Raw genomic sequence first — 17,868 nt, forward strand, 5'->3', positions numbered from 1 at the left:
TTGTACCACCTTATATGGTGGCTCTTGTGCTAGGGACACACATGACAAGGAAGAGCCATACTTCTCCCCCCAAGGAATTTACAGACACATAGCTTATAACAAAGTAATCTGACCTAAACTCAGAGGTCAGGGAAGGCTCTAACGCTTCTCTATAGATCTAAAAGATCTAGGAGAAGGAGGTCCAGGGGAGAACATTTCATGCAGAAAGACCAGAAAGTACAGATGCCCTGTGCTGGCAGCAAAAACAGCACATATGATAAAAAGAAAAGAGGCTGATCTCAGAGAGCTAGAGAGAGAGAGTAAAATGAAAAGGGACTGGAAATGTAGGCAAGGTACCAGGCCATGCAAAATCTTATAGGCTACATAAAGGAAGTTGGTTTTATTTAAAAAGCAAAAGAGCCATGTGAGAATTTTAAGTAGGAATGGTAAGGGGAAACAGAGGTTACATGATCAGATTTGCATTTTGAAAAGATGACTCTTGCTTCAATTTGGAAAATGAATTGGGAGCTCAAACTGAAAGCAGGACAGGGTGTCTGTTGCATAGCTCTAGGAGGGATTTTCCTAGATTTGCCACCTTGTAGTCAGTTGTACAGTGAATGGCATCCAAAAGCATATTAATAGAATATAAGGTGAATGGTATCTCCTGTGGTTGTGCCATGTTGTGGTGGTAGAGTGCTGGGAGCCCAATTAGAAGGCTATGGCAGTAATCCAGGTCAGAGATGACGGTAGTTTAGCAGCAGATTATAAATGGACAGATATGAGAGAGATTGAGGTGGACATAATATCTCAATAGATTTGCCTCAGTATAAAGAAAGTAGCTTTAATAATTAACTAAAATTCCGTCAATTAATTTTGTAAAGATAAAGCTCCCATATTTTACATTGATTAGTCCTAGAAACTGATTTCTTTCTTCATCTTCATCATTTGAACTTACTGATTACTCAATAATAAAATCCCTTGCAAGCCTCTAGACCTAAGGTATTCTAGCCACACATGGACAGTGAGCACCTGAAACGTGGCTAGCTTGAAATGAGATGTGCCGTAAATGTAAAACATACTCCATATTTCAAATATCTCATAAATGAATCTCCCTACTGATTGTGTGTTAAATTACAATATTTTGGATATATTGCGTTAATTAAAATATACTATTAAAATTTCACCTATTTCTTTTTACTTTTCTATTGTGACCACTAGAAAATTTTAAATCACATATGTGGCCCCTATTATATTACAGTTGGACAGCATGATCTAATTCTCCTGGAAGAAGGAAGCTGGGCACTTTTAACTTAGCATGATACCCGGAGTCATCAGGTAGGTGGGTATAGCATCTATTTATACTTCACATTGTAGATTCTGATTCCAAGTTCAAGGTCTCAGTCCCCAAATTTTATTCCTCATAATACTCACCACAATATGACTGTAAATGTTAGTCTTGGCAAGAGAAAGTATTGTTTTATCATCCAAACTAATAAGTTTTGGTCTGGGCTTGATCCTGGGCTCCATTTTCAGAACTTCATCATCAAATTTCAAATCCTGGGACAATATCGATCTTTCTGAATCTTTTTTGCTGTCTTCTAGAATAATATTGTTGAATGAAGAAAACAAAGAGTGAGCCTTGACCTAAAAAATTATTAAAAATGTTGAAAATTCAGTTGCTGTATTTATCATTTTGAAAAAGAAATACACTATGTAGAAAAGATGAATTAACTTCTTTCAGTGATATAGGAATATCTATGATGATCAGAATCACTTAAAAAATCTGTGAGAGAAAATTCAGAGTGTGGGCTAAGCATGAGTGTGTCCAGCCCCTCCTACTAAAAATTCCTTAAAAAAATAGCAAAACATAATTTTAAAAATATTTCCTAAGAGTGCCAACAAAGGACTAGAAATTTAAGACATAAAGCAGAAGGGATTGAATTGACAAAGAAATAGGAGCAGAAATGTAACATCTAGTCAAAACATATACAGGAGATATCACTTTGAAGAGCAGATCAAAAAACTTTATGTTCAGAGTGAGGGAGGGAGGGATTTGCCCTGTCACATATCAAAACATACTATAACCAAACAATATGTGATGGTCCCAAGAATAGACAAAGAGATCAGTGGAACAGAATAGAGAGATCTAGAAAAAGACCCTCATAAAAACAATTTTAATGTTAAACATGCTATTTTAAAATAGAGCAAGAAAAGGTGATGCTTGGACAAATAGTTATTCATTTTTAAGAAACTTAATTTTGACCCCCTACCTGTCAAAGCAATTACTACATGGATTTAAAAAGGTAAAGTTTTAAAACAAGCTACGTAAATATTGGGAGAAAATAAAGAATATTTATATAAGTTTTTGGCACAAGACATAAAACCAGAAACCCACACAGGAAAAAGTTTGATTTCTTAAAGATTAACTTAGAAATTACAAATTAAAATGACAATTTTTTGTTAAAAATAACAAACTTAAAACATAAGAGGCAGAAAATATTTGAAATCTATGTATCAGATAAAGGATTAATATGCAGAATGAATATGATGGGTTTTCCCAAACAATATGAAAAAGCCAGAGTCCAATAGAAAAATGGTAAGATATGAAAAGGTGATTCACAAAACTAAATAATCATTAAGAATATTAAAAAAAAATGAAATATCCTCTTCTTCTTGCTCATCAGAGTGGCAAAAAAAAGACTGATACTATCAAGTGCTGACAAGAAAGCAAAGAAATAAGACTCACATACTGTTAGAAATTTGTAAAATGGTCCAGCATTGGCTAAATGCAAAAAAATTTGTATAAGGATGTATCTTTGTATAAAGAAGCATCTACAATGACATTTACTGCAATCCTGTTTTTAATAGTAAAAACGTGGAAACAATCTATATGGCTTACCAACAGAGAAAGAGTCAAATGATATTATCACTGAATAGTATGCAATCACCAAAAGAATGAAGTATAGACCTATATTGAGCTGAGGTGGAAATATGTCCAAAACATATTGTTAAGGGCAAAAAGCATCACAGAATACTTAAGAGCTTGATCTCATTATGTGAAATGATATGTGTGTGTTATATACATAAAATCCAGAAAAAGGACTGAAAGCAAACCCACAAAGCTGTTAATGGTGGATATCTTGATGCAAGGGAGTGGCAATGGGGTTGAAGTGAAGGTGGGTTTTCATGCTTTTCTCTATTATCTTAAATATAGTTTGATTTTTTTCAGTGAGAATATAGCCATATAATACTTGTATTATATATTTGTTTAATAAAAATATGTAGGTGTCATAATGACTTTTATGAAAATCCTTTAAATCCTTCACAGAATAACCATTATATGTGGTTTAAGTTTGACATACTATTATTAGAATTCAAACTACTGTTATTTTCCCATTTAAGCAATTCCAGTTTTAAAAATACATAACAGTCATACCATTGTAATATACTCAAATTCAACGATGTATTCTGGCAAAACAAGATCATGATCGAAGACAAACCACTTGCACTGCCGAAAGCCACAATCACAATTTCTTTGTCCCATGATAGAATCTAGAGTAAAAACAAAAACAAAACAAGCAAAATGAACAACAAAAAAAACTCAAAACAATTCAAAATGAAATATATTTTTTCATTCTTACTTAGATTAATAAACAACAAAACCAGTTAAGTTCTAATACTATATTATTGAGTTATTTTTCTTTTATCTCTCCCCCCACCCCAAGAGACAGCTTCTTAACTCTGCAAATACTTACAGGTCATTCTTTCACTAGACTAATGGATTTAATATTATTCATATCCTTTTCCTTTTCATATTTTTTCATTTTCTATTCAATATGGCCATATATTTTTGATAAATATATTACTCCAAAGCCTTTATTAGTTGGGTGATTTTTTAAATTATTTGAGAACTAAATAATTATATAAACATAATTAACACAATATAAAAACATAAAACAAAATTTTATGAAATAAGATATCTGCTCATGCAAATATATCATTGAGGTAGGGAATGGAGAAATAGAAGCTCATTAGTATCTATAAATAGATTTTTTTGAAAAGTAAAAAAACTGTGTTTAGTAAGGTCAGATTTTAAGCAGCTGTATTAAATTCATTTTGTATTTAGAAAGATGAAAGTATATTTCTCTTTATAGCAGACATACTTAGCAAATATTCCTGTGGAATGCACACTGAATTAACCATTGGATAGTTGGCTTGGCTGATGGAGTCTTGTTCATGAGCCTGAACACTCTGACCAAGGAAAACCTTCGTGATGAGGAGGATACCTAAATGTGAAAAAACAGAAATCACTTTAACAATAATTAATTGTTGTTTAACAACAATTATTGTTAATCAATTATTAACAATAATTGATTAACAATAATTAATCTTAACAATCTTAATCTTATGTTAATCTTAACAATAATTAATCTTAACATAATTAATCTTAATAATTAATCTTAACAGTTTTCCCAACTTGACTACATGTTCTGTAAAGACAGAGATCCTGGCTAACTTGTTTACTACTGTACAGCATATGGCACACTCTGTGACCCCAAGTAGGGGCTCAATAAATACTTGCTGAAAAAATGAAATGGCTATAAAAGAGAATTCTACAGTGTCCTAGGATTATATTGAGCCAAGTTGTACAGAGAGGAAGAAGGAAAGAACAGAATGATTTAGAAATGTTTTTAAATAATAGTTTAAAATAAGAAAAGTAATTAAAATAAGTAGTTTAAGAAGTAATTTAAAATAAGAAAATGAGTTTTGTTGGTTGTTGTTAATTGGGTAAACATTCATCTCTGTATCATCAGCACCTAGCACATAGACTGGATCATGGGAGGCACTCAATATGTTTCTAATGAATGTGTGGATGCTTCTTTTCCCTTTGATTCTTAACATTCATTAGATCCTAAGGAGCTCTAGGAGTAATCCAAAAAAATATCTTCCAGTCACTACAATAAAATATTCAAGTGACTTTTTTTTTTAAAGCTGTACAAATTATAAAATGTAAATTGGGAGCTTGTGGGACTATATCAACCTAATTTTTTTTAAAAAAACATGTTCCAGAAAGATCTAGTAGAACATTCCCATTCATGAAATGGAATGAAGAAGAATGAAAGAAGAGAAGCAAGTGTTTTTTTCAAGTAAGAACCTTTCTAGATTCAATAAACTGCTTAATTTCTTAATTTTATGATTATTGTTAACTGACTGAACAACTGCAAAATACACATAATTTAATTCAGCATGAACTTCCTTAGCAAAACTATAGTCTGAAGCCTAGAATATCACTCTTATAGAATTAAGTTAACCAAATTTTTGTTCAAATTCTGATCAATTTTCTTTCTTACACATTCTTTGGTACTGTGCATTGATACTTCATCTTTGTAGTCCTTATGATAATTGTAATTTTACATCTATTTATGTGATTATTTATTAATATATTAAGCACCATAAAGGAGGTACTGTATCTAGTTTTGCATAGATTGTATCCCTGTCACTTACCAAGTGCCTAACACACAGTAAACATTCAATAAATATTTGTGGAACTGAAGAATGAACAGCAGAAGACGGTGAGCCAGGGAGGATGAGATGAGTTTGTCTTTTTCCCTAGCCTGCAGATGCCAAAGAATCCCCTCCCAGAAGTATCCTACACATTGGCTCATGCATTTATATTTATACAAATATTCAGGCTGCAGACAAATACTGAGGACCATGAATAAATTAAATATCAAAAGCTTATCTCTTTTGCTTGGTAGGAGAGTATTTGTAAATAAAAAACTAATAATAAAAAAGTTTATCTTTTATAAGGCAACTAATAAAGCAATCCAAACACTTCACAATTTGTCTTTATCCTATGTTAGGCTATAACTGATTTAAGGATCCCAGTCTTCACAAACCAGGTTTTCTTATCATCTTATATTATGATGATTCAAGGCAAATAAGGCCTACCTTCCAGAGTGTTTTACATGATTATCTCATAGACATGGGCCAAGTTCTCTTTTCTCTTTCCTATGAATTTGGTGTGTGTGTGTGTGTGTGTGTGTGTGTGTGTGTGTGTGTGTGTGTGAAAGAATGAAATAAAATTTTTTTTATGACATTTTTAGGGCACAACTTACTGAATAAAAGCAGACTGTGAAAAGGGTTATTTCACATGAGCTGTATGAAATGGATATTTCTGTCCTATGCATGTCCCATCATTGTATTTTGAAACCATAGAACTTGTTTTCTAGGTTTCACATGTCCACAGATGGAGAGGATTTTGCCCCTGGATGAACGACACCCATGGCTGATTTTGCTGAGCCTTTGAAGTTAGAGATGTTACTGAAATGACTTAAGGCTTTTGGGATATTAGGATTGGGTGAACATGTCTTTTTGGGGTCCAGAGAGCATAATAAATGAGTTTCTTCCTATTAATGCTGACACATAATCAATCAATAAATATTTCTTGACAACCTGACTGAAGTAATAGATTAGAAAGTCATGCATCACTAAAATGGTAAATGCTAAGTTACATGGTTTCCAGAAAATCTCCTGGTTTGATAAAACCAAGTGTGAAAAAGTATATGAAAATGATTAATAAATTTGATAACTTTCAATGTAACAGTTCAAAAATACTGAATATTTATCATACCATGTCTGAAGAGTTCATGCTCAAAAGAGTTTTTCTTCTCATCCTTGGACTTTTGCTGTAGAAATTCAATTCTGGGACACTCACACAGACTTAGGCTGTTAGCAAGAATAACAGCTTCTTTTCTGAGAGGCAGCTGCAAAGAAAAAACAAAGTCTGGGTATTTTTACAAAATTAACAAGACTTCAACTTCAATACAGATGGTTTATTATTTTATGTTTATATGTCTGGGCAAATAAATTTGCAGGCTAGACTCACTGAAAAGAAGTAGATAACTTTCATGTGTAACTCCATTCTGCTAAGCCATTTATATAATATCTTAAACTCATATGCAAATATGTTTATGAAAAATGATACAGAACAAAATTTGCTCCTGGAAAAGAAGCCAAAGTCAAGACTGACAATGCTTTGTGGTGCAGGAGCAACAGTTTTACACATTTTCAATGAGTACTCCACTAGCAATCTTCCAAAAAGAAAACCCTGTGGGAATGAGATAGTAGATTAATAGTACATCAGTGAAGCTTCTTGTTATATCATAATTTTTTGTCTAATAATCTACATTCTTTTCCAGACACAAAACATTTATCATGTTGATGCATGGAAATCTTAGTTTGCACTATACTAGCTTTATTTCTTGAAAGTATTTTGTCAGTAATATTCATATTACTTACTGTGAAAGCAGCTCCAAAAAGCAAACAAAAATCTCTCTTCTAAGTATTAAGAAAACTAAAGCTAAGAGAGATTATACAATTTGCTCAAGGACAGAACTACACATTGGTAGTGCCATGATTTGACTCAGGTCTACTCATCCTTGTTACAATTTCAGAGTTTTGAAATTATCATACTTTAATGTTCATAGACATTTGATTTAGAAATATATCTTTTCTGTAAATGCTGAATTGCTTACATGTATATTTTTTTCTTATCGAAATCTGTTACCCAAAGAGGTTTTTTAAAAATGCATACTAAAATGTGGCTCATATGACCACAAACTCCAGCAAGTATCCCTCTTAGACTTCTAATGAACTTCACCAAATATTCACTGGATACAACTTATGTGTGTGGCATTGTGAGGCTATAGCATGGTTTTGGCCCTCAATTAAGCTGAAGGGAAGATATGAATTATACTTAATAATTAAAAATATAAGATGTGTCAAATAAGATATCCTTTTTAATCGAAGTGATTAGAAAAGAGTTTGTAGAGATGATGAGTTCATGGCTAGGCCTTGAAGATTAGACATAATTCCACTAGCCAGAAAATTACAAGGAAGTACTTTCAAAAAAAGGAAAACATTTAAAGGTATAGAAATGGATGTGATTGCCATCCATCTACCCATCACCCATCCATTCTTTTAGCAGATTTCTACTGTGAATCTACTTTATAAACAAAGTCCCTGTTCTCAAGGACTAATATGGAAATGCACACAAATAATTACATTTCAAGATAATGAATGTACTACAAAAAACAAAACAAAACCTCTCAACTAATCTCCACTTAATCAACGTCCACTTAACCCACTTATAGGATTACCCAGTATTTTCTGTTCTCTTAATAACCTAGAGTTTGGTGATAATTCAAGAATAAGAGGGTACTTTTTAAAACACTAATGTACTTCTATGCCACCCAATCATGTTGTATGTTTATCAAGAGTCAGTTAATTTTGTTTGCAAACTTGCTTATGCCAGTTGTATTTGTTATTGAAATTATATATATATATGTATTACATAAAGCAATGAAATAAAAGAAGGAAAGTTGTTTCTACAAAAAATTAGTGGAAAACTTTGGTAAGACTCAATAAAGGCTGATCATTAAAAATTTCTGTCAAAGTACGGCTGGGTGAGGCAAATGGAAAATTTTGGTGTTGGAAGAGGGGATCAGACAAACTAGATGAACTCTTGCACTCTAGTCGCTTTTCAAGAATCTTTAAGTTCATGTTCAACATTGAAGAACACAAGACTAATAAGAAATTTGGTTGTGGTTTACGTAAGAAAGACTACCTAAGAGTTCCAATCTCATACTTAAAGGCTTTGGTCTTATGCAAAAAGATTGAAAAAATGAATGTAAATTTATATGTTTTAAGTTATAATAAAAGGTTTGTTGAGTAAAGCATTTGTTTACGGTTCCCCATTTTAATTTACCTTTTAAAAAAAAAAAATAACCTGCAAAGTAGGTAAGAGGGTTCTGACTGCTTGAAAATTCAGGAAAGGCTTCACAGAGGCACAAGTCTTTGAGCTGAGATGAGTAAGTTTTCTACAGGGAAAAAGTAAGAGGCAGCATTTCATCAAAGGGAGGCATGACATTGAGCTGCGTTTAGGAGAATCAGAAGTCGCATGCATACTTCATTTGGGACATTTGATATTTGATAATGATAACTGTCAGAAAGCACAGCTCTAGTCAGGCCCACCTGATCCCGCATCAAACAGAGAAACAAGTCTCTTTGCTTTGGTGAGAAGGTGAGTTTATTGAAGCTGCATCAACAAGGACCTGGAGGAAAAAAAACTTTCCAAAACCAGTTCAGAGTGAGAAGAGTGGTTTGGGCTTTTATAACTCAAAACAGACAAAGAAATGGCCAGAATCCAGAAGAAAGCAGAAAGGAAAAAAAAATAGAAGAGAGAAAGCCGTTTGGTTGGAATCTCCTGCTATCTTGAAGTCCTCCCCTCATTCAGGCTTGTTTTTTAAGAAGGTACTGTTTATGAGACCATATGGTTACATCCCTTGTATGTTACTTCAGGCAATGCTGGGAAAGTTTCCGGGAACTGAGAATAAGTTTTTGTTGTTGTTGACGAGATTAGAGCAATAGCAAGTTATTAAAAGATGGAATAACTCAAGGCTGCTTGAGTGAAGGGTTCTTAATAAACATTTTTTTTTTCCCTTTGTTGGCTATTGAAGACTATACTAAGCACTTTCCAGCTAAAGAATTGTATTGAGTATTTTCTACTTATCCAGCTATCAAAATCCCCCCCCTTTTCTTTACATTGTATTTTGAAATAAATTCAAAGTTATAGGAACAGTTGCAAAAACAATACAAACCCCATACACAGAACTCCAGCATTCCCTGACCCCAGCCCCCGATACCCTGATCCACTAACTTTAACATGTTGTCACACCTTTATTTCTTTCCCTCCCTCCCTACCTCCCTCTCTCCCTATCTATCATCCATCATCTATTGCTCTGTCTTCTGAATATATGAGAGCTAGCTGCACACATCCTTGAACAAACACTATAATTCACATATATGATTCCCATGAACAGGAACATTCTTTTATGCAATCCCATTAAGCACAGCTAAGAGGTACAAGAGATTCACCAATGATACAAAGCTTACATTCTATATTTCCTTTTCCTTATGTCTCAACTGTGTCCCTTTGAGCGTCCTGTCCTCCATCCTCCAATCCCATCCAGGTTCATCCTTGGCATTCAATTGTCATCTATTTAGACTTTTTTTTTTTTCCTCAATTGTGGAAACATATATACAGCCTAAATCTTCCCATTCCACCCCCTCCCTAGCATTCCATTAGTGGGATTAATCACATTTAGAATGTTGCAATGCTATCACCTTCCCACCATCCATTACTAGAAATTTCCCTTCACCTCAAACAGCAACCTTACACTCATTTCTTAACTCCCCATTGCCCCTTCCCCCATTTCTCTTAATCCATACCCTACTTTTCATCTCTATGGTCATATCCTCTGATAATTTCTTTGTGTTTACTGTGGGGCTTAAAATTAAACTCTTAAATCCATAACAATCTTGTTTTTCTTTGATACCAACTTAATTTCAATGGGACACATAAACTATGTACCTATACTCCTCCATTCTCCCACCTTTATATAGTTCTTTCAAACATTACATATTTTACATTGAGTTCAAAACCACTGATTTGTCATTAGAGTTTGTGTATTTTATATCATGTAGGAAGTAAATAGTGGAGTTACAATTCAAAAATTATTGACTTCTATTTGTATTCCATTGTGGTCAGAGATTGTGCTTTGAATATGTTCAATTGTTTTTTGTTTTGTTTTGTTTTGTTTTTAAATTTATTGAGGCTTGTTTTATGTCCCAGCATATGGTCCATTCTGGAGAAAGATCCATGATCACTAGAGAAAAATGAGTGTCCTGGTGATTTGGGATGTAAGGTTCTATATATGTCTGTTAAAATTCTCTATATCTCTTTCTCCTTTCTTTGTGTCTCTGTTGGTGGGGCTCCCTTTAGTATCTGAAGTAGGGCAGGTCTTTTATTGGCAAACTCTCTCAGCATTTGTTTGTCTGTAAAAAATTTAAGCTCTCCCTCAAATTTAAGGGAGAGTTTTGCAGGATAAAATATTCTTGGTTTGAAATTTTTCTCCCTCAGAGTTTTAAATATGTCATGCCACTGCCGTCTTGCCTCCATGGTGGCCGCTGAGTAGTCACTATTTAGTCTTATGTTGTTTCCTTTGTATGTGGTGAATTGCTTTTCTCTTGCTGCTTTCAGAACTTGCTCCTTCTCTTCAGTATTTGAGAGTCTGATCAGAAAATGTCTTGGAGTGGGTTTATTTGGATTTATTCTATTTGGAGTTCGCTGGGCATTTATGCTTTGTGTATTTATATTGTGTAGAAGGTTTGGGAAGTTTTCCCCAACAATTTCTTTGAATACTCTTTCTAGACCTTTACCCTTCTCTTCCCCTTCTGGGACTCCAATGAGTCTTAAATTTGGATGTTTTATTTTTTCTATCGTATCCCTGAGATCTTTTTCAATTTTTTCGATTTTTTTCTCCATTCTTTTTTTTCTTCTTTCATTTTCTGTTCTGTGGACCTCTAGAACACTGGGTCGTTGTTCAGCTTCCTCTAATCTTGTATTATGAGTATCCAGAGTCTTTTTAATTTGGCCAACACTTTCTTTTATTTCCATAAGATCTATTTTTTAATTTAATCTTGCAATTTCTTCTTTATGCTCTTCCAGGGTCTTCTTTATGTCCCGTTTATCCTGTTCCATGGTCTTCTTCATGTCTTTTATATCCTGTGCCATGTTTTCATTCCTCAATTGTGATTGATTGATTAATTGTGCCAAGTACTATGTCTCTTCTGATATTTTCATTTGGGTGTTTGGGATTGGTTCTCCATATCGTCTGGTTTTATCATACGCATTAAGATTTTCTGTTGTTTTTGGCCTCTTGGCATTTGCTTTGCTTGATAGGGTTCTTTCAAGTTGTAAAAAAAAAAAATACCAATCTAATTTTTCAGAAATACAAGTTGGTGCCGTACACTTTCTCCAACTAACCAGCAGATGGCGTCTGTGAGTCACCTATACCCCTCAAGTCAGTTGTCCCCAACTCTGTCTCTGTGGTGTGTGGGGAAATGATTTTTGTGGGGTTCAGTTGGTGAACTCAGTTTGGGTTTGTTGTTGGAGCTGTCCACCCTGAACGTGGTGCGTGTATCTGGGTGGTCAGGGAGGCAGGACTGCTTTAATATTCAAACCTCCCAGGTGTTCCCGGAGATTCAAGGCTGTTGCAAGAGTCTAAGCCTTCATTTCAGTTTTGCCCCAGATATTCTCTGTCACTGACCCACAAACCGCCGGCACTGATGTAGTGTCCCTGGGTTTTCTGAGTGGGTCCCCCTTCTCAGCTGTGATCTTCCAGGACCTCTGCTGAGGGAAGGCTGTGCTACGTCCCTAGTGCACGTCATCCCTCAAGGGAAGCCCCGGGCCACTGGGCCATGCAGGGGTGCTCTCTGCCTGATGCAAAGATTAGCCTATAATTCTTGACTGGTGTAAGTTCTGAATGAAAGGGAGGTAGTAGAGCTGGGCCCCACCCCTTTCCTATTAGAGAAGACAGATGCCCTAGGGGGAGGTCATTAGCATTTCAGTGGTCTCGTCTCTCTCTGCCTGTGCTACACCCGTCTGGGTCACAGAACTGGGAACTGAAAATGGCTGAGGCTTTCTCCACTGAGTCGAAAAAGGAACAGAGCTAGTCCAAGGTGACCCTGCGGCTCTCCAAGGTCAGTTGTCACCCAAAGCCTCTGTCTACTTGTTGGGGATTCACACCTCATAGTGAGCAGTTCCAACTTGCTAATTAAAACCTCAGCTGGAGCTCAGCTGAGCTATATTCGCTCACTGGGAGAAAGCTTCTCTCTGGCACCAGGAGGCTTTATAGCTCAGGCTGTGGGGGAGGGGTCCCCTAATTTGGATGTGCAGTTCTTACTTACAGATTTTATGCTGTGATCTCGGACATTCCTCCCAATTCAGGTTGGTGTATGACAAGTGGACAGTCACGTCTGTCCCCCTGCAGTTATTCTGGATTATTTACTAGTTGTTTCTTGTTTTTTTTAGTTGTTCCAGGGGGACTACTTAGCTTCCACTCGTCTCTATGCCGCCATCTTCAAAATCCCCTCTTTTTAATGAGACATTTTCTTATTCTTAAGAAACGGTATCTTGTGAGCATTTCTTATAAAAGGGAAAGTGGGCAGAGGTCTCCCTTCTTGTAACTGCTTCCTGCTGAGCAAGGGTTAAGATGGTCTTATATTAATCTGGAAGATGCTCTGGACATAAACCCACAGATACAATACAGGCAACAATAAGACAAACATATGGCAAGCAGAATAAAAACCATGCTAATAAGGGCTATTTTCTATTTTATAACAAATCAATTAACCTCTCAGAAAATTAGTGCAATTTACTATAATCTTTAACATGATCAATATCATCCTGCATACCATTTAATATTGAAGATATTGTTATATTCATTTGGTATACACGTGCAGCACTTAATGCTAATAAATGCACAAGTTTTTTTTCTGAGCTGCATTAGGTGTTAAGCTTATATACTATACATGCTGTTCCCCCATAGGAGCAGGCCTTAGTGTTCATTATGTTTTTCAGTTTCAACCACCTCATTTTGGCAATAATAGCTCCACGAGGTAGGTTCTTTGTACATGTTGTAGTGCAGCATCATTGGTCCTCTATAAAACAGACGGTGGACTCCAGGGTTCCATTGGATGGTTTCACAGTGCCCTCTGGCATCGTGTAACACAGCCAGTCTGGAGGCAGTGTCTATTGGAGAGCCAAAGCAACCAAGTTTTATCTGGCAGGCAGAGCCAAAAGTGTCCATAGTAAAAGGTGTTTTCAGTAACAGCATGTCCATGTGATGTAGTTGATACCTTTATAGTTCTAGGGACCACAGAAACAGGTCTAGCCAATAACTCAGATGAGGAGACACCATGCACAGTACTAGGAGCCTAGTTTAAACATGTAAGCACTTTCAGAGAAGCATCCGACTTAAGCAATGTAACTGACAAGGAAATTTGGTTGTTTTGTGACATTTAACATGTTAAAAAATAACTAAAACCACAACTAGCAGTACTATATTGTAGTTTAATATTATGCAGATCAGTAACCAAAAGGCTAGAAATTTTTAATTTTTATAACATTGTCTAAATATTTCTCATGCAACTTATAACATATCTAATGAACCTAGCCAATTTTAGGACTTCATTTTTTTTCAAGGTGAAAGAACAAATTCTTTCCAACTGTTGGGAATAAAAAGATATTTTTTAGGCTTGACCTTGAGAAAGCAAAATGTTAAAAGTTGTCAGGTTTGAAACACTATTTGGTTTCTTGTTTAACTAAAAGTGAAGTAGTTAAAAGTTAAAAGACAACTCTTTTAAAGGTTAGAAGACAATATTCTTAAACAACCAAGGACATGATAAAGTTAACATAAAGTACAAGAAGTTATTTTGATGAAATAGATTTTCTGCCTTTTATACTGATTATTCAGAAAATATTTTTAATAACCTCTTACTAAAAACAGCTTCCAAGGAAATTTATTAATTTATTTTTTTTACGCTTCAACACAGAAAACTAAACTTTTGTTTGACTAGGGTTTAAAAAATTTTTAAAGATAGACCCATCAAATATTTTCTGGATAAAATTACTTTTTTTTCCTTTTAATAAAAACACATTTTTAAATTTTATATTAAAAGTTACCAAAATGATTTTGGAAATTTTATTTTAAGCAAACATCTTACAACATACAATTACCATTAAACTCTAACTTGTTAGAATAATGCTAAATAGTTAAAAAACTTTAGTCAATGCATTTTGAAACAGTGATAAACAATATTTTCACAAGGATTTCCCACCAAAAAAACACAATGATTTAATTTTGCATGAATTTTGAAATTCATGAAAGTATTTTATCTTCTCAGTTTCATTAAATTCTTTATAGGCATATTGGTTTTATGTATATGTCTAATACTGTGGGGTACTGAATGAAGGTGAAGCTGGGAATAAGCCTCACATTCTTGTGTAACAGTTATTAAATCTGAGTATTTGAGAGGGATTTATAATGTTTTTGCTATTTGCCATCCCATGGCTGCTCCTCTATGCTCACATTTTTATGCATCACAAGGCAGCCATCTCAGCAGATGTAGGGCATATTAGGAGGATATGGGCTAAAGTATTTGCTTTTTGGTCTCTAGGAGGAGAAGTTTTCCCAATTTAATTAGTTACTTGGCAAAGTTCTTTATTATTATTTTTAAAATGTAGTGTGCCAATGTAATACTGTTAAACATTTGAGTTTTGATGACAAATTGAAGTAAAGATACTAAGTTTTTACATATACGCTAGGTTTACCACAGTGATTACCAAGTAATTGATGGATATATCTATTGGAGGCATGGATAACTTAGAAAACAAATAATACCTTTATACATTCACAATGTTTCATCTAATATAAAATGAATATACATAGAACATAGTTGTTTGAACAACAGATTAAATCCAAATGGGGATAGATATAATGTTTATAGACTCTCATACAAGAGGGTAGTGTCATTAACTTTTTCTAATGATCAATCAATGGTGAAGAAATGAAATGACAGCTTGTTTCCCCACCTTTTTTAAGCGTATTCTCTTATAACCACTGTTTTATTTACTGGCCAAACAGGGCTGTTAAAGGGACTTTGTGCTAGTGGTTACAGTATGTTTCTTTACATCTCAAACCTATAGTTTCTTCTAGAAAATACCTGAGTCTTAACCTGGTTCAGCTGGTTTAGGCTTTGAGTAATCTCCCACTCAAATAAGAGTATAGGGACAGACAATAGTTTAAAAGCAAAGAGCACTCAAGACAAGATTTCCAATTCAACACATACTACTGAAGGAGCACTTAAGGTAAAAGGAACACGTTTATAATGCAAAAATAAATTGACACATTACCAAGCCTGGGGACTTCTGTCCCTCCCAGATGTAGTTGGATATGAGCTCAGAAGACCCCTTCTGTTTAAGTTATAGAGTATTTATAGAGCCTTGATTTAGGGTACATTTAATTAGGTCATATTCTATATGTTTGAACCATGGATGATGAACTACAGGTGGTGAACCATGGGTGAGCAAAAATAAAGGACGGTATTTACAGTATTATCGGATTCAAACTTAACCTTGAATGTTTGCAAAACTTTACAGAAAATATTTCTACTAATTAAGCTATGATTTCTATAAGAGCAATATAACACACTTTTTACTTGTATAAAAACTAAACTTTAGAGAGGAGGTGGGGAAACATGGCAGACTGGTGAGCTGTAAGTTTTAGTTACTCCTCCAGGAAAGTAGGTAAAAAGCCAGGAACTGCGTGGACTGGACACCACAGAGCAATCTGTCTTTGGGCATACTTCATACAACACTTATGAAAATGTCGAACTGCTGAGATCAGCGAAATCTGTAAGTTTTTGCGGCCAGGGGACCCGCGCCCCTCCCTGCCAGGCTCAGTCCCGTGGGAGGAGGGGCTGCCAGCTCCGGGAAGGAGAAGGGAGAACTGCAGTGGTAGCCCTTCTCGGAAACTCATTCTACTGATCCATACTCCAACCATAGATAGATTGAGACCAGACACCAGAGAATCTGAGAGCTGCCAGCCCAGCAGAGAGGAGACAGGCATAGAAAAAAAAAAATAACACGAAAAACTCCAAAATAAAAGCAGAGGATTTTTGGAGTTCTGGTGAACACAGAAAGGGGAAGGGCGGAGCTCAGGCCTTGAGGCGCATATGCAAATCCCGAAGAAAAGCTGATCTCTCTGCCCTGTGGACCTTTCCTTAATGGCCCTGGTTGCTTTGTCTATTAGCATTTCAATAACCCATTAGATCTCTGAGGAGGGCCCTTTTTTTTTTTTTTTTTTTAATCCTTTTTCCTTTTTCTAAAATGATTACTCTAAGAAGCCCAATACAGAAAGCGTCAAAGAATTGCAATTTGGGCACGTCAAGTCAAGAGCAGAACTAAGAGAGCTCTGAGACAAAAGGCAATAATCCAGTGGCTGAGAAAATTCACTAAACACCACAACTTCCCAAGAAAAGGGGGGTGTCCGCTCACAGCCACCATCCTGGTGGACAGGAAACACTCCTGCCCATCGCCAGCCCCATAGCCCAGAGCTGCCCCAGACAACCCAGTGTGACGGAAGTGCTTCAAATAACAGGCACACACCACAAAACTGGGTGTGGACATTAGCCTTCCCTGCAACCTCAGCTGATTGTCCCAGAGTTGGGAAGGTGGAGCAGTGTGAATTAACAAAGCCCCATTCAGCCACCATTTGAGCTGAGCAGACTGGGAGCCTCCCTACACAGCCCAGCAGCCCAGAACTGCCCTGGGGGGACGGCACTCACCTGTGACATAGCACAGTCATCCCTCAACAGAGGACCCGGGGTGCACAGCCTGGAAGAGGGGCCCACTTGCAAGTCTCAGGAGCCATACGCCAATACCAAGGACTTGTGGGTCAGTGGCAGAGACAAACTGTGGCAGGACTGAACTGAAGGATTAGACTATTGCAGCAGCTTTAAAACTCTAGGATCATCAGGGAGATTTGATTGTTAGGGCCACTCCCCCTCCCCGACTGCCCAGTAACACGCCCCATATACAGGGCAGGCAACACCAACTACACACGCAAGCTTGGTACACCAATTGGGCCCCACAAGACTCACTCCCCCACTCACCAAAAAGGCTAAGCAGGGGAGAACTGGCTTGTGGAGAACAGGTGGCTCGTGGACGCCACCTGCTGGTTAGTTAGAGAAAGTGTACTCCACGAAGCTGTAGATCTGATAAATTAGAGATAAGGACTCCAATAGGTCTACAAACCCTAAAAGAACCCTATCAAGTTCAGCAAATGCCATGAGGCCAAAAACAACAGAAAATTATAAAGCATATGAAAAAAACAGACGATATGGATAACCCAAGCCCAAGCACCCAAATCAAAATACCAGAAGAGACACAGAACCTAGAGCAGCTACTCAAAGAACTAAAGA

The 17,868-nt window shown here is 35.9% G+C and overlaps 1 protein-coding gene across 1 annotated transcript in view; it reads right to left on the bottom strand.

The window, feature by feature from the left end:
* The window catches only part of LRRC9 (leucine rich repeat containing 9), a 150,237-nt gene that overhangs the window by 74,418 nt on the left and 57,951 nt on the right, over positions 1-17,868 (bottom strand). Inside the window, exons 13-16 of the mRNA XM_037832601.1 lie at positions 6,614-6,746; positions 4,143-4,265; positions 3,416-3,531; positions 1,411-1,623 (exon numbers count right to left, since the gene is read on the bottom strand). Of these exons, the coding sequence (XP_037688529.1) occupies positions 1,411-1,623; positions 3,416-3,531; positions 4,143-4,265; positions 6,614-6,746 (585 nt within the window). The remainder of the gene's footprint in view (positions 1-1,410; positions 1,624-3,415; positions 3,532-4,142; positions 4,266-6,613; positions 6,747-17,868) is intronic.

This window comes from Choloepus didactylus, chromosome 4, assembly GCF_015220235.1.
Source record: "Choloepus didactylus isolate mChoDid1 chromosome 4, mChoDid1.pri, whole genome shotgun sequence".
Lineage (NCBI taxonomy): Eukaryota > Metazoa > Chordata > Mammalia > Pilosa > Megalonychidae > Choloepus > Choloepus didactylus.